This window comes from Dermacentor andersoni, chromosome 10 (assembly GCF_023375885.2).
Source record: "Dermacentor andersoni chromosome 10, qqDerAnde1_hic_scaffold, whole genome shotgun sequence".
NCBI classification, from domain to species: domain Eukaryota; kingdom Metazoa; phylum Arthropoda; class Arachnida; order Ixodida; family Ixodidae; genus Dermacentor; species Dermacentor andersoni.
Genome location: NC_092823.1, coordinates 39,638,463 through 39,656,603, shown reverse-complemented (window position 1 = coordinate 39,656,603; position 18,141 = coordinate 39,638,463). Strand labels below are relative to the sequence as shown.

At 48.7% G+C, this 18,141-nt stretch overlaps 1 protein-coding gene across 1 annotated transcript; it reads left to right on the top strand.

Annotated features, from left to right (window-relative positions):
- The first annotated feature begins 5,235 nt into the window (after positions 1–5,235).
- Positions 5,236–7,107, top strand: LOC126519039 (solute carrier family 22 member 7-like). The gene has a single exon (XM_050168651.1). The coding sequence runs from the start codon at positions 5,236–5,238 to the stop codon at positions 7,105–7,107; it is 1,872 nt and encodes a 623-aa protein (XP_050024608.1).
- The last annotated feature ends 11,034 nt before the right edge of the window (positions 7,108–18,141 follow it).

Here is an 18,141-nt window from a genome sequence, read left to right as displayed (position 1 = left end):
CCCACAATCGACATGGCTCTAACAAGCAATAACACCTATCGTGTTTGGCAGTAGAACTGCCACGGATTGAAAAAGAAGAACGCCAACTTTCGCCAGCATGTTAATAACGTGGCACAGCAAGAATCCTACCAACCTGATATCATAGCGCTACAAGAAGTCAACATGGAAGCCGGCCTCACCTTTTACCAGGTTTTCCACTGCCGAAACAACTCCAAGAACGTCACTAAGCTCATTCACTGAGAACAGGTGGCAGCAATCCACCACATCGAAACTTCTCCCTCGGGCATCGCCCACATTTTCGTGGAAATCATCCCGACGCGCACGACAGATCCGAGCCTATTCGACCTCAACGTATACATCGCTCCGCATGAAGACCCCAAGCTCGATGCGCTTTTTCGCTCGGCCCTAAAAGTCAGCCGCGACTGCCCCTGCTCGTCGCTGGGGTCTTTAATGCCGGTCATACCTTGTGGGTATACCAGGGCGACACCCGCTTGGGTAGATATCTAGCAGATGCCGAGCAAGAATTGGGCCTCACGCTAAACAACGATATCACCGCCCTCACCAGAATCGGCAGCCGAGGTCAGGTAGACCTCGGCAAATTTAATCCACCCCGGGTCCTGACGTTCGTCGTCCAATCGAAAGACTACGCCTGGACGAACACCGGCGAAACTCTGGGAAGCGACCACTGCATCCTTCACACGGAAATCTGTGCACGCGGCAAGCGTCGCCGGAAGAACGCGAGCCAGTGAGGGATACATTGCCAATATCTCATCCTGGACGAGCCAACTCCTGGGTGTTGTGGAAGAGCATACCGAACATTTTGACCCCGAAGATGCCCTGGAAACCTCCAACGTCGACAGCAGGCTGCTCCACATGCGGCAGGCAAGATCGACCATGCTCCGGCGTTGGCAACAGCAGGGGAAATAACCAAGCCCTCAAGGAAAGGATCACTCGACTCGACACAGCGATCTCTGATCACGGGACCGAGTTCACCCGGTGCACGCCTCGGCGCAGCCCGGACATGGCACCTTCTACCCTACCTCCTATACACGGACACCAGCAGGACCAACGGCAGAAGAAACATGGCCAATTTAATCCTCAGGCATGCTCAGGACCCGGGGGCGTTCCTGGCCAAGATGATAGACAAGTACGTCGGCCAGTAACTAAAGACACCGTTAACGGCTGCCTACCGCGGCCGGCTTACCGCGCACATAGACGCAGACTTTAGGTTCGCTGGGGTGTCGGCCGCCAGAACAGCATGTACCAAGCCATAAGAATCAGCTTGGTCGTATGCATGCGTGACATACCGTGGTCGCCTGTCGCCAAAGCACCATGGAGTTGTGTGATGACGGTTTATCTTCGGTGCTCGCGGATAACAACTTCACATCAGAGGCATCAGGAGGACGTTTCTACGGTACAAGATCACAGACTGCAAAAAAGCAGGCTTGTGAATGAAGGCGTCAGAAGGTTGAGTACTACGGCCCTTGTTGATGCTGAAAAAGACGACAGCGTTTTTATTCTTTGTTTAGTGCTGAGGAAATGAGTTCAAGTTATATTGATCATTTGCATAAGAATGAGGGCGTGCTATGGCGAAAAGCGAAAACATTACATTTGAGGGTGCCCTAGTACCCTGTGTATATTACATACGATTGCAAGAATATGGCATTACGAAATAAACAGAAGTCGAAAACGATTTCACCTCTTAGTACAGTAGTAAAAAAGAAGCACCTTCGCAGTAAAGTTGTTGAGAGCGCAAAGAATGAATAGCATGGAAAAACAGTATTGTAGGTATGCGGCAAACTGGATCCCGCAAGGATGTAATGACGCATGACTACGCGCGATTGTTTGCCAGCAAATAACGACATATTTAAAAATCATACGCTTCGGTATCGCGCTCCTTAATGGAGTAGTTTAATTCGATGTGGAAGAAATGGATGCAGTATCCACGATAAACTTGACTTTAAACGGCTTCAGTCCCATAGCCGTGGGATCATTGAGGACTTACGTGGGAGTGTGGCCATCAAAAAATGCTAGACTCGACGGTTAATTCAGTGAGGTGTTGAAGAGAAAGAAGGCAGAAAGCTGCAGAAGCCCTCAGGAAAATGAATTTTTTAGTAGCGTGGTCCGGGGGCGTGCTATGGTTACAACGCTTATAAAATATTTACGCAGAAACCCCCCTGGGAGTTGTCTGAGTGTGCGTGAGCATTGTGCCACTTGCTCATCTCCACGAAGTCTGGTGTCATTATCAATGTTGTGAGAATTGATCCGAACAGTATAAACGACCGCGCTGCAGCGTCAGGGACCATTATCAACCGTGTTCAGCCGTACTTCAGTGTCGGCTGCATATGGCGCGGCCGCGTGGGCGCAATATTGTAAGCGGCCTGTGATGGGGACACGGCACACCGAGTGTTGATAGCTTCGTTCGCGCTGCGTTCTCGCCGCTTAGTTCGCGTTGAAGCGAGAGGCAGCACGAAGGTCAATTCGTTCGCTGCTGCGGGCCCTATCTTGAAAGTGAACATCTTACGTGGCGGACGGACGGAGCGACACACTGACGGACGGGTTTCCTCGTTAGGTAAAGTGGCATATAAATCCTTACGCGTTTAAAATCTCAATAATTATGAACGGAGGCCAACAAAATTGCGGGCGTCATGGCAGTGTTGTAACCGCTGGATATCTCAGGACAACTAAATTTGTCTCGTTAAAGATAAAAACTCAACGTTGACAGGGTGGCCGAATTTCGGGACAAATAAGTTGACTGTGGAAGGGGTTCACCTGAAGCCATATGTGCGAAATAAGGAGAGAATATCGGCACGCGTTGAACAGAGGCACCGCAGGTCTTGTAGCACAGACTAGTGCCTGACAGCTGTAGAGTAACTGGCAAACTGCCCATATGAGCGAGATGTCTGGCCCTCAGTTACATTGTGAGTCGGTGCTGAAATTAGGGACATGCACTCTATCACATGAGAGACACTGAACTCCATGATCCATTCTTCGTCGGCTGATACTGATCTTCGCGCGATAAGGATGCGAACAAATAGTTTCCTGTGCCGAATCTCACCTTCCTCCAACTGCCAACATTCCTTCTTTTATTCTTGACAGTCGCTCAACTCGCGAGTGCAAGTTAATGTGACGAGTTGTGCACGTTGCCATTGGATATGTGGCCAAGCTTAGCGGTTTTCGATATCTGCTAGTCTACATCGCGGCTACATTGTAAAGGTCGAACGGAAGCATGGCAGGCAATGTGGAGAACAGACACATCCCATGAAAAACAGCCCAATCGTCTTAAGTAGCCGTCTTCGTCAAGGCACATGGATAACAATGACGTTCCAGTAGTGTGAGAACTAACTGCATGTAATGTATCATACCCAAAGGTGTAACTGACCCGCTGGCCAGTAAGTGTCACGTACTATTGTGACCAGCTTCGGCCAAAGCGTGCCAACGGATGACGACACAGTTTGCACCATTCTTTTGTCGTGCCTTATGCGTCAAGCCGGAAAACCGACTTTTTCATGTCTCTAGCCCAAAAATTAAGCACATCCTTTCTCGGTTGGCAGCTGCCGCAGTAGCGCATGAGTTCGGATGGAAAAATTTACTAGCAAATAATTTGGGACACCGTAATGAAACCGATAGGTCATAATCAAGAGCCGTTCATAACGGCGTCTCTCAAAGCCTATGTGCGACATTCGGATGGTAAGTCTTAGTAACAAATACGGAACATATTCCCACTGAAGAAAAGGTGCCGCGGAGCGCTGCCGACAATTAGCCTTGCATGCTGATTTCCTAGTCTAAAAGGAATAGAACCGTGGCTGTCTTTCGGCAAGCCTCTGAAAAGCTCGGAAATAGTCATCACTCTGTTTGCGCGGGTCGCGACTAAATGCTCTAAGCGTAAGTCATTTCGAGCCAGCAGGCGAGTACCCTTTATCAGGAACAGAGATAACGCCTGTGGGACAAGCATTCGGGCGAAGTTGAGGCCGCAGGTATAGCTTCAAATTCTTTAATTTTTGTTTAGTTGACGTCATCACTACTTCATCGCGGGGAAGTTTGCAAAGTTTAAGGTCAATACGCCACGTGGTGGCATCCATGCGAACTAAATTCTGATGGCCAAAAAAGGTGCATGTGATCACATGCAGACAGCGGCAGCAAGGGTGAACTTCGTCCGATTCAACTGTCTCCAACCAAACGGACAAAGAATTTCTTCAAACATTTCCCCGAACAGGCCTTCATTACGGCTTCAATAAATATCTTTGCACGCGCTGACTAATAAGGTTTAAACGACTTTTCTTCTCGTGGCTCGGCTTTCCAACAAATGTACTCAGAAAATATTGTCATAAGGGGTAACATCCCTTCTGTGTGTCCAATGGAGCACCATAGATGATCGTAAGAACTGTGACAGTCTTATAATGCTCATTATTTCCTCCTTTTTGTATTTTCACATATTTCTTACCCCTGATACCTATATACCCATATTTCTTACTCCTGTGCAAGGTATGGCTAACATGTCTCTGCATCTACCTTTCTCATTCTGGGGACACATAATCATCACCATGGAGGAAGGAAAACTATAGGAGGGAGCATTACGTCTCGCAGCCAGCCTTGGCAAGCGAACACGCGACCTTTGCGTTGAGATCACGGAGCAACAATCAAGATTTCCTGAGACGTTTGGTTCCCAGTAGCTATGCCAGTGGCTTTTATTCGGTGCTTGCTTGTTCCGCTGCCCTGCCGTGGGTCTGCGTGCAGCCAGAGCAGTAACACTAAAAGCAACCAGGCACTTTGACGTGCGATCACGTGTTGGGCCTTTAAGTTTGGATTAAATCGGGTTGCGGTATACTCCCTTCTATCTCTTTCCTACCTACATGGTGATCACCGACAACGGGCTTTCGACTAGCCCTGTCATGATTGCGAAGCCATGTGAAAGACAAAAACATAGACATTGATGAGATTCATTATTTATTCCTGGAAGCTGGAGCTATCAATATATATTTTTTTATCTGTGACAACGCAAGAGAAGAAAGTTTAAAGCACATTAACGACTTTTTGTTCAGTAAATAGTAATAAAAAAAGACGACCCCGTAAAAGGGCACGCGACAACGGACACAACCAAAAGCGCGCGCTCAAGAAGAAGAAAATAGACGCCTTCCTTTCTGTCGGTCCGTATACATACCTCTCGTCTGAAGTCTTCAGATATAGTTCGTTCAAGCCTTGTAAACCCCACGTCCCGCCACTTACAACCAGGCCATGGACCTCTTTCTACCACAGCGGCTGGCCGGCGTTGATCTACGAACAAGCGAATCCTTTGACAGCGAAGAAGGCTTCGGCCACGGGCCTTTCCAGAAGAGGACGCTCCTTCTGATTTTTCTGGGAGTCTTTTCGATTACTAGCCAAACCACCTTGGTGCCCCTCCTCACCGGTGACGTCGACCATTGGTGCAAGCCGCCAGCCGGCTTCAACATCTCTGCAGCCGATTGGAAGAATATTGCGATACCGACAGAGGCCGACGGACGCTTCAGCCGCTGCCGCGTTTTCGAACGCTGCAAGCCCCCCGCTGACCCCAGCAGTCCCATTGAAGATAGGAAGATTGGCGCTGGACCTGCCGAGGCCGGCTGGTGGTACACCAGATGCTTCCTAGGCCAGTGTGAGCTCGACGACACCAACGACACACTCGATGCGCCCTGTGAAGAGTGGGACTACGACGTTCGGATGGCCGAGACCAGTGCGGTGAGTTATTGGAACATGGTGTGCCACCGACGTTTGCTGCCGGCAGCCCTTGTCATCCTGCAGAATACCGGTTCTGCAATTTCGCTTATTCTGCTCGGATCCTTCGTGGACTACGTCGGCAGGAGAGCTATGCTCGTGGCCTCCGCCGTGGCGGTGTTGACCTGCACGGTGTGGACCATGGTGGCTACAAGTTACGTGAGTTACGCTGTGGCACGTTTCTTTACCGGGGGCAGCGTCGCCGCATACGCGGTTTTTGCATTCCTGATTCCATTCGAGGTCATGACGCACACGCACAGGCCGCACCAGGTCCTGTTCCTGGCGGTTGTCAGTGCGGCGATAGGCAAGGTTTGGCAAACGATCGTCACATCTATGGCCGTCGACTGGCGTCTGAAGCAGGTCATCTTCCTCGCTCCGACGGCTTTTCTGCTCCCTGCTTTGTCTGCCGCACGAGAGTCTCCCCGCTGGCTTGTCGCGAAAGGAAGGCTCGACGCGGCAGAAGCAGTCATGATGCAGGCTGCCAAGACGAACAACTTCCCGCTTGCGGCCACCGCCTGTCTCGTGCGAAAACTCCGGGAACAGGTCGAGAAACGCACGGGTCAGGAAGGCGCAGACAAAGACGACTTGATCGACTGCCACTCTCTCCGACATCGAGCGTTGGCCATGTTCTCTGTCCGCTTCTGCATCTCCTTCGTCTTTCACGTCAGTGCTTTCTCGACGGCGCGTTTGGGGGAGTTCTGGATCCCGGGATTCACGGTGGTCGTCACGCTGTTGACGTACGCGGTCATGCACTTCTTGATGACCGGCGTCACCCTTATTACGGTCCTTACCAGTTGCTTCATGCTGACGGGCATTATCCAATGCGCGCTGAGTATCGCTGCCGGCGCCAGACTCGGCACTATCACCAAGGTCTTGCTCGTTCTATCCCAGGGCGCGTCAAATGTGATTACCATCCACTGTCACACATACGTGCTCGAGTTGTTCCCGTCGGCCGTGCGGGGAGGCGCAATCTGTTGCGCGGTCGCCAGTTCACGCGTCGGGGCCATGTGCGCGTCCTTGACTTTCGCGCTGAAGCCGACCGGACACAAAGACGTGCTCTTTGCCGTGACCGGACTGTTCATGTTCGCCTGTCTGCGTGTCATCCGTGCCCTGCCACGCACTACAGTGGTGGAGGAAGCGAAAATCGTGACCAGGCTAGCTTCGGACTCCACCAGAATGGCTGTCGACCACATGAAGCGGACCCTAGTTCGGCAGACTCAAGGAAAGGCGCTCAAGAGTTCAAGCTCGGTGAGCCCCAAGACATGCAGCAGGAAGAGCCGAAAAAGCGGTGCCAGCAGCATTCCTGGCAGTCCTAAGACATCCCGTAAATTTGGCACTTACCACGAGCAGAAGTGACAAGCAGCAAGAAGATTGTGCGCACCCCATTGGTGGTGTCGTCTTCTCGAACTTTACGAAGCTACCTCTAATATGCTCGTATCAGGTTTAAAGCAGCTGTATTAAATTAGCTTTGAATCTATGTTTTCAGAAAGTAGCAGTTATGTTCTCTATTTTCGTATTTCTCGTGTCTCGGCATGTTTAATACGTATCTTATTCGTTTAAATGCATGCAATATAAAGTTTTGTAATGATAGCCAATGTGTCCAAGCTCTGAAAGGCGCCGTCCATACTTCTCCATATTATAATACCATGTGTTCTTTTTAAAGAGACCGTTTCTTTCTTTCTCTCCGTGAGACCACCACTACAGTTTCTCACTGAATTACAGGCGCAGTGGAAAATGTGGGAGGCAGCCCGTTTCGAGCAGGTTCTACCAATTTCTAACGCATGTCCGCAGCATAAACAGCCTTTTTCACTACGCCTCACATGAAGTGTAGACTGCGTCGTACTCCGCACTCCATACTCCCCCTGCCCCCTTGTTCTGGAGTCCTTCCTGAGCGCGATTAGTATGCTGTTCGTATCTAACCTCTTTCACATACCTGTGACCCAAGTTAACTACTAGCTTGACCCAGTGGCTATGTGCCAGAATAAACTTGCTGATGGCTGCGGCCTCGCTTAGTAGACAACCTGGGTCACTGGGTATACGATAGTGGCATGCGCTCATTCTTGGCCAATCTCCCAGAATTAGTGCGTCAAGACGACACAAGGAACGTGTAGCATAATACCCTTATAGTAAATCGAAAGCTTTCAATCGAAGTCGAGCGCGTCCGCTTAATGATTGGCTATTCCACCATTCATTAAGGCAATACATTCAATGGCTATTTCACTAATGGCGATGCCGTGCCTTCGACCAGTGCTGGTGGTGGAGAACCAGCAAGACACTTCATCTTAAAATGTACCTCTGCGAAGAAACGTATATAGAGCAATTAAAGACCAGCTCGTCAATCAACTCAACAAACACTACGCAATTTTTCTTAACACAACTTTCCCTATAGCATTACTTCCATCATCGTAATCACAATAATCGTCATATCGAATGAAGCTATAGCGATTGAGATGCGTGAATAAAATATATTATGGAAGCATATTTATTGCCAATAAAATCAGTCAATCAATATTCATCATACCTAATAAAACATTACATCAATTACACACCAATCGTAATATAGATTGCTATAGTCGCACAAACGTCGTCACCCTCTGTCCAGGGTTCCACTTGTGTTGTTTCAGGATGACGCTTCCTCTGTAGGTGGTAATCGAAGGTTAGAGGCACGTGGGTGGGAAGGGGGATGGCGTACCCTTAGGATATGGTGCTGATCTGGGACGCCTTTAATTACGCGAGGGCCACTCAGGCCAAGGTTGTCCATGAATGCAGCAGAGACGGATCCAACCAGTGCATCAGTCGCCGCCCTCAACAAGAGAGTGACGGCTTCTCTAACACTCGGCACGTGAGCCTGAATTTCGCACTGTCCGAGCCGTAATTGTTCTCGGCGAAGCGGCGATAGTGCTGTCAGCTTCTTCTGAGGATCGGAACGCTGGGTGCTTGCAAGTCCTCTCGGGCCGGCCGGTCGAGGTTAATTGCAAACCGAGTATCGGAAGGCGTAGGAGTAAGTAGCGTTGCTGCTGGAGCCACGTGAAACGTCAAGTTGTAAAAAACGCTAATAAATGTCCTTTAAGCTTTCCGTAAACGCGATTGGGGCGAAGTAATCACCACAAAAGGTTTTGTACATGTTCTTTTTCATATAAAGAGAAGTCAACATTTTGCTTGCATGGTACGGCTCGTTCCGGTGTCACCAGCGCAGTCATTTTTAGATACGTTTACCCGTACTATAGTATAATGCGTCTGTGATGACACATCTCCACCAGGCCGACACTCTTCCATTTACGGCATCAGTAAACGCTCGCCAAGAACGCGCATGCTGCCTTTGCGGCGCTTCAATGTTACGGTGGACATACTGCGCGCTGTTGCCTATTTACTAAACAGCCCAGTTTCGTTGACCCAAGCGAAAGCACGTAGCCCGTTCGTATATGGTCATCCCAGCACGCAAGACTTGGAAGCTGCTGCTGAAATTTTTTTTTTTTTTGCCTTTTCTCCACGAGTGACGCCCAAACAAGGGGAAAGAAACAGCAACCAAATCGCTGGTATATTTCGTTTTCCTGCTGTGAGTTTGCGAGCGCGAAACACAGCGCCGTAAAACGCTACATTGCAGACCGAACGCGTTCGCCGACCGAAAACACACCCAAACGGCATAACCATCTTCAGGCTTCTTGCTGCAGTTATATACGCAACAGCGCGACATAGCGCTAGCACAGAGAGCAGGAAACAACGTACAACGCTCGCTACGCCGAGCTGAGGCGCCGAGCCATCCGAGCTAAGGAGAAAAATGGAGCGAACTAAAAAGAAACACACAAGCAAAACGCAAGATCCGCGCGTTTCCAAGGGCAACGGCAGGGAGACCAATCGTCGTGCAGAAAAAGAGGGGCAAACTGGCTGCCGCGGGGGGGACGCGTGGCGGCGGCAGAGATCAAAGCTTGGCGGTACTTTCAAATTATCAAGGGACTTACTCCCAGGGTTCGACAACGAAATATAAGTACCGAACAAAGTGGACGAGAAACGGTGCAGCAGGTAGCTAAACTGGTGGAGCATCGCACGCGAAATGCGAAGGTTGAGGGATCGTTCGCCACCTCCAGCAAGATCTTTTTTCGTCCACTTTCATTTCTATTATGTCATCGTTTCTTTATTTCATTTAATAAGAATTTCCCCTATGTTGTCCTTGGTGTCAGTGCTTGTTGGCATTTCATGACATGACTAATAAAAATCGGGCCCCTCGGTTAACCCCCTTCCTTCTCGTTTATGTAGGACTGTCAGTCATTCCAATTAGTGCTGAATAAGCTTTTGTGAAGGCCACTCCCGGGCGCAACCGACACACAAGAGATGCTTCGCGTCGGTGCAGTCCAGCTGTAGGTCCGATTTGCAGCGAATGGTTTAATCTGTGCAGTATGGTGCACCTTGTATGTGCGGTATCATACACAGCTAACGAGAGTGTGCGTGCTAGAATGCGAAGGTGTCCAACAGGATCTGTGCTTGAGATAGGAATGGGTTTGACGCCGGAGCTCCGTTATCTGCGTCGTCAATACCAATGATAACGAAATAGCCTGGTGTTCGTTTAAAAGAGCTCATCATTTTCATCATCCTATTTAGGTCTACTGCGAGGACGAAGGCCTCTCCCTGCGATCTCCAATTACCCCTGTCCTCCACCAAACGATTCCAAATTGCACCCGCAAATTTCTTCATTTCGTCGCACCACCTAGTTTTCTGCCGTCCTCTAGTGCGCTTCCCTTTTCTTGGTATCGATTCTGTCACCCTAATGGTCCAACGGTTATCTACTCTGCGCATTACAAGACCTGCCCAGCGCCATTTCTTTCTCTCTTAATGTTTTAGAATGTCGTCTATACCCGTTTGCTCTCTGATCCAAACCGCTCTCTTTCTGTCTCTTAATGTTAGGTCTAGCATTCTTCGTGCCATCGCTCATTGAGCGGTCCTTAACTTGTTCTCAAGCTTCTTTGTCAGTCTCCAAGTCTCTGCCCCATATGTCAGCACCGGTAAAATTCACTGATTATATACGTTCCTTTTCAATGACAACGGTAAGCTCCCAGTCAGGAGCTCACAGTGTCTGCCGTATGCGATGCAACCCATTTTAATCCTTCTCTGAATTTCCTTCACATGGTCAGGGTTCCCCGTGATCAGTTTACCAACGTAAACGTACCCCTTCACAGACTCTATAGCCTGACTTGCGATCTTTAACTCTTGTTCCCTTGCCCGGTTATTCATCATTATCTTTGTTCTTCTGCATATTAATCTTCAGCCCCACTCTTACACTTTCCCTGTTAAGGTCCTCAATCATTTGTTGCAACTCGTCCGCAGTGCTGCCGTATAAAATAATGTCTTCGGCAAACCGAAGGTTCCTGAGGTATTCGCCGTCGATCCATACTCCTAAACCTTCCCAGTTTAACAGTTTGAATACTTATTCCAAGCACGCAGTCAATAGCATTGGAGACGTTGTGTCTCCTTGTCTATCGTGGTCTTTTTTCCTCAAGTGATGGATAAGTTCCACAATTTCGCACCTCAGTGGGTCATGAGTTCCATGTCGGAGAAACGACTCCAAACAATGTGATGCAGGGTTTGAATCGCAGAAGACTGTCAATTTACCATAACTCTATCTATTTATCACATGAAGTGCACTGCGGAGAGCCACGAGCTTTGTAGCTGTAGACGTAGTCAACTGTTCCATTGTTCACCTTGTTTGTATAGTTTACAGCGCCACTGCAACTGGTTGACGTAGTTAAGCTGTCGGTATAGACGTGTGTGCAGTCGCTGCATTTCTCTTACAAGGGGAGTAACCTTAGTTGCTTTAGGGCGGATGACGGCAAGTTAGGCTTTCTCTGAAGTCTCGGCATTGTGAGGTTTACTGCAGTGCGGCTCACACACCATGGAGGAATTGAAGGCCTTGCCGCAGTTGCGTACGCTGACGTTGGCACTATAGAATAGGAAGATGCCCTGGAAACCTCCAACGTCGACAGCAGGCTGCTCCACATGCGGCAGGCAAGATCGACCATGCTCCGGCGTTGGCAACAGCAGGGGAAAGTAACCAAGCCCTCAAGGAAAGGATCACTCCACTCGACACAGCGATACCTGATCGCGCGACCGAGTTCACCCGGCAGCAATGTTAGCGAATCTGTGATCGCATGAGGAGACGCCTCGGTGCAGCCCGGACGTGGCACCTCCTACCCCACCTACACGGACACCAGCAGGACCAACGGCAGAAGAAACATGGCCAAGTTAATCCACAGATATGCTCAGGACCCGGGGGCGTTCCTGGCCGAGATGATAGACAAGTACGTCGGCCAACAACTTAAGACACCGTTACCGGCGGCCTACCGCGGCCGGCTTACCGCGCACATAGACGCAGACTTTAGGTTCGCTGGGGTGTCGGCCGCCAGAACAGCATGTACCAAGCCATAAGAATCAGTTTGGTCGTATGCATGCGTGACATACCGTGGTCGCCTGTCGCCAAACCATCATGGAGTTGTGTGATGACGGTTTATCTTGGGTGCTCGCGGATAACAACTTCATATCAGAGGCATCAGGAGGACGTTTCTACGGTACAAGACCACAGACTGCAAAAAAGCAGGCTTGTGAATGAAGGCGTCAGAAGTTTGAGTACTACGGCCCTTGTTGATGTTGAAAAAGACGACAGCGTTTTTATTCTTTGTTTAGTGCTGAGGAAATGAGTTCAAGTTATATTGATCATTTGCATCAGAATGAGGGCGTGCTATGGCGAAAAGCGATAACATTACATTTGAGGGTGCCCTAGTACCCAGTGTATATTACATAGGATTGCAAGAATATGGCATTACGAAATAAACAGAAGTCGAAAACGAGTTCACCTCTTAGTACAGTGTAGTAAAAAAGAAGCACCTTCGCAGTAAAGTTGTTCAGGGCGCAAAGAATGAATAGCATGGAAAAAACAGTATTGTAGGTATGCGGCAAACTGCATAGACCTTTAGCGTTTTGGAAACCGGTTAAAATTACTCCTGAAGGCACAAAGCAGACTGATCAGTCGGCCACCAGAGTCTCGCAGTGATGAAATCCCGTAAGGATGCAATGACGCAAGACTACGCGCGATTCCCAGGCGGCACGTCAGGTAGGGCCAACGTTGGAAACATATTGGCACTGCTTGGCCCAATGACGGCCTAAGATTAACAGCGTGGTTCCAATATTGGCAGTGCCATTCTGATTCCTGGCCCAATGATGGCCTAAGGTTAACAGCGTGGCGCGAATATTGGCTGTGCCATTCTGATAGAGATCCAACGTTGGCCCACATTACAGTCAGTAAACAATATTGGCTGTGCCATTCTGATAGAGATCCAATGTTGGTCCACATTACACAATCAGTAAACAATATTGGCACTGCCATTCAACAAGGCGGGAATTATTGGACCGACTTTCGTACGGATTTGCCAATATGGGTTACTAGTTGGCTTTTTTTTGGAGGACATTGGCCCGTGATAAGCCAATTTTCGCCTTGTCGGCTTTTAGTGCTCTACGACTTGCTGAGATTGAACAACGTGTTTTGAAAACTAACGCACTGATCACAGGCACACTGCGCAGGAACCAAAAATAGCTTCTCCCTTGTCAACTCCATGCATGGTACACCACCATTTTTGCACTTCTCCTTCACCGAAATGCCTCCCCTAAAGAGAAAAGCCAGTGTACCACGTAGCAAGCAGGGGAAGTCGCATAGAATTAGCCGCTGCTTTATTGATCATGCATAAGAACATGAGCTTTCCATAAGAAGCAACGGTATTGCGAATTTCCCTGCGGATTGTATATTTTGCATGTACGTTCCGCGGCTTTGGTGGATCAGGATTCTGAGGAGAATCGAGAATTAGAGTGCCACAGAGCTGATGGAACCGTTTTATATTGCATCGAGATGGAGCGCATATGTATTAGTGAAACTTTTGTTTTGTTTTTTTAGCATGCATGGCATCTTGCGGCGACATAATCGTCATGCTCATATTCCAATATATTTGTTTGTTCGTGCATGTGTAGTATGCTCCTTGTATGAATGCCCCTGACAGAAAAAAAAATTAATTGCACGTTTTGGCTTTTGCGTGTCAATAACCTCTTGTCTTTGCCGTTAGTTGGCATGGCGCATTCCGGATCTTTTTTTCGGCCTAGTAGGGTCCCTAGAAATACTAGTATTTCTAGGGACCCTAGGCCCAGCTTTCTGACTTTCAGCCCTCACTTGCCTCTCCCCCACGCACCCACGTGAGCCTGGTCAATGCTATCAGTCAAGCGTTCAGACAGCCATAAGCTGCTGTGTCGAATTGGGTGCTCTCGGAAGCATGGGGGAAAGCGGCGGGGTCACTATTGTCCTCCTTCTCTCCCTGTGTCGCTGCCACCCCAAAACGCGGTCGGGCTGGTCCAGCGGGGGAAAGTGGCGTTTACGCCATTTCATTCATTCACCCTTTCCTTTCACTCTTTCCTTCTATGCATCGCTAGCACGCCGACTGCGTGCACATCGCCTGAGTGCTTGCCGTCTTGTCCGTTCTTGCCAGCGCACTCCTATCGTGAAAAATGCTCGCTTGCGGTCGTCATTCCTACTGAGAAGCCTACACCTTGAAATACGCAGCAATGTGGCCACGAATTTTTGTGAGTGTTAGAATTAATATAGGCGAAACAACAATTAGAAAAAAAGTCGGCGCTCGTGGCCACCGTCTTCGATGTGGGATGAACTCGGATACACATCGCATGGAGCATGGATCTTACAATGGTGAGTGCATTTGTTTTGCGCATGTTATAAGTTTTATAAGGAGCAATATCACCCAAGAAATATCACGCGGTATATATATTACTGAAACCGGCTTAACTAATGTAGAGTGCCTGTAATTACATAGCTCTTTTTATTCGCAGCCTTTGAATAGTGCCCGGGGTATAACACGTGTAAATCTCTGTGAATTCCACCCAAATTCCAGGACTATGATTTTATCAAGCCACGCGCACGGCCTGATCCTACTAGTGATACCGAGGAACCACGCTTCTTCTCACTGTTCTAGGTCAAGCATCATTTCCAGACGGCAGTATTTCTTTCTTTGCAATTTTTTAAATATAAAGTGCTACGCTGACTAGGTGTGGGCTGTAAACACGGCGGACGGATCCTGCACATTTAATGTCTATTCTAAATATTACGTTGCACCTTCTACAAGGTATGCCATACATGCCAAAATATTAAGAAGTGCTACCTGAGGAATCTCTTGCAAGAAAGTTCCTTGATTCAACCCTTCGAACTCGCTGCTCAGTCTTATAATATTGTTGCAGTTTGCCGATTTTTCAAATGAAAACGCTGCCACATACATTTGTCGTACCAACATCTCTGATAATGTTTCTTTTTGTTTTACAGTGCAAGCATTTCCTCCAAGTAATAGTGAAGTCGCTATGGGATATGGTAGCAATTTCACCGAAACCACCGCGTTATCGTGGTCCTCGGGGGCCTGATCAGACCGCCGTCATCCAAGCACTGACCAACCTGCCTACCGACGTCAGCTCCCTGCCCTGAAACCCCTGACCAGCCCACCGTCCTCGGTACCTTGCCCAATTCCTATCCTGAGGGCAGTGCCTGTAAATAAACTGTTTGAAGATAACCGAGCGTCACCCATCTACGTCCACGGCAAATGCCTGTTTGTGAAAATTTATTCGCAAATAAACTGTCATAAACGTCACTTTCAGTATTCTTTTATTATTATTTGCAAGCATATATGACTTCTGTTTCTTGACATCTTTTTGTCGAGCTTTCCTAGCTACTATTGAGGAAGACGGTATGGGGACAATTGCTACAAAGAATGCCGCTAGCAAAAGGTTTGCAGTAAGAAGGTCTGCGTGCTCTAAAGCCAGCGTATCTAAAATATTCGTCATGCAAAGGACATTGGCTCAAAGCTGGCATTAATACTGGCAACGATATGGCTCAACACTGGCCCTACGCTGGCAGCACGATGGCTGCTGCATTGGCATAACATTGGTCCAATCTTGGCTTTAACGCTGGTCCTACGATGGCTGCTGCTTTGGCATAACATTGGTCCAATCTTGGCTTTAACGCAGGTCCTACGCTGGCAGCACAATGGCTGCTGCATTGGCATAACATTGGTCCAATCTTGGCTTTAACGCTGGGCCAGCATTGGATTGGGTTGCACTTTGCCAATATGCCAACATTGGTTCAACATTGGTACCAATTTTTGCCAGCATTGCGCCATGGTTGGACCATTGCTGGTGCGCTGCCTGGGTTGTTTGCCAGCACATAACGACATATTTAAAAAATGATACTCTTCGGTATCGCGCTCCTTAATGGAGTAGTTTAATTCGATGTGGAAGAAATGGATGCAGTATCCAGGATAAACTTGACTTTAAACGGCTTCAGACCCATAGCCGTCGGATCATTGAGGACTTACGTGGGAGTGTGGCCGTGAAAAAAGGCTAGACTCGATGGTTAATTCAGTGAGGTGATGAAGAGAAAGAAGGCAGAAAGCTGCAGAAGGTCTCAGGAAACTGAATTTTTTAGTAGCGTGTTCCGGGGGCGTGCTATGGTTACAACGCTTATAAAATATTTACGCAGAAACCCCCCTGGGAGTTGTCTGAGTGTGCGTGAGCATTGTGCCACTTGCTCATCTCCACGAAGTCTGGTGTCATTATCAATGTTGTGAGAATTGATCCGAACAGTATAAACCACAGCGCTGCGGCGACAGGGACCATCATCAACCGTGTTTAGCCGTACTTTAGTGTCGGCTGCAGGTGGCGCGGCCGCGTGGGCCCTATATTGTAAGCGGCATGTGATGGGGACACGGTACACCGAGTGTTGATACCTTCGTTCGCGCTGTGTTCTCGCCGCTTAGTACGCGCTGAAGTGAGAGGCAGCACGAAAGTCAATTCGTTCGCTGCTGCGGGCCCTATCCGGAAAGCGAACATCTTACGTGACGGACGGACGGACGGAGCGACGGACTGACGCACGGGTTTCCTCGTTAGGTAAAGAGGCATATAAATGCTTGCGCATTTAATATCTCAAAAATTTTAAACGGAGGCCAACAAAAATGCGGGCGTCATGGCAAAGTGTTAGCCGCTGGATATCTCAGGACAACTAAATTTGTCGGGTTAAAGATAAAAACTCAACGTTGACAGGGTGGCCGAATTTCGGGACAAATAAGTTGACTGTGGAAGGGGTTCACCTGGAGCCATATGTGCGAAATAAGGTGAGAATATCGGCAGGCGTTGAACAGAGGCACCGTAGGTCTTGTAGCACACGCTAGTGCCCGACAGCTGTAGAGTAACGGGCAAACTGCACATAGGAGCGAGATGCCTGGTCCTCCGTTACATATCGAGACGGTGCTGAAGTTATGAACATGCACTCTAACACATGAGAGACACTGAACTCCATGATCCATCCTTCGTCGGCTGATACTGATCTTCGCGCGATAAGGATGCGAACAAATTGTTTCCTGTGCCGAATCTCACCTTCCTCCAACTGCCAACATTCCATAGTTTTATTCTTGACAGTCGCTCAACTCGCGAGTGCAAGTAAATGTGACGAGTTGTGCACGTTGCCTTTGGGTATGTGGGCAAGCTTTGTGGTTTTTGATATATGCTAGTCTACATTGCGGCTACATTGTAATGGTCGAACGGAAGCATGGCAGACAATGTGGAGAACAGACAGATCCCACGAATTACAGCCCAATCGTCTTAAATAGCCGTCTTTTTTAACATACCTGGATAACAATGAGGTTCCAGTAGTCTGAGACCTAACTGCATGTAATGTATCATACCCAAAGGTGTAACTGACCCGCTGGCCAGTAAATGTCACGTACTATTGTGAGCAGCTTCGGTCATAGCGTGCTAACGGATGGCGACACAGTTTGCACCATTCTTTTCTCGTGCCTTATGCGTCAAGCCGGAAAACCGACCTGTTCACGTGTCTAGCTAAAAAATTAAGCACATCCTTACTCGGTTGGCAGCTGCCGCAGTAGCGCATGAGTTCGGATAGAAAAATTTACTACGAAATAAGTTGGGGCACCTTAACGAAATCGATAGGTCAAAATCAAGAGCCGTTCGTAACGGCGTCTCATAGCCTTTGTGCGACATTCGGATTGTAAGTTTTACCAACAAATACGGAATACGTTCCGACTGAAGAAAAGGTGTCGCGGAGCGCTGCCGACGATTATCCTTGCAAGCTGATTTCCTAGTCTAAAAGGAATAGAACCGTGGCTGTCTTTCGGCAAGCCTCTGAAAAGCTCGGAAATAGTCATCACTCTGTTTCCGCGAGTCGCGACTAAATGCTCTAAGCGTAAGTCACTTCGAGCCATCAGGCTCGAAGTGACTCTTTATCAGGAACAGAGATAACGCCTGTGAGACAAGCATTGGGGCGAAGTTCAGGCCGCAGGAATAGCTTCA

Excerpts from the sequence above, each read along its gene's own strand:
- LOC126519039 (XM_050168651.1), top strand. The coding sequence starts at position 5,236 with ATGGACCTCTTTCTACCACAGCGGCTGGCCGGCGTTGATCTACGAACA.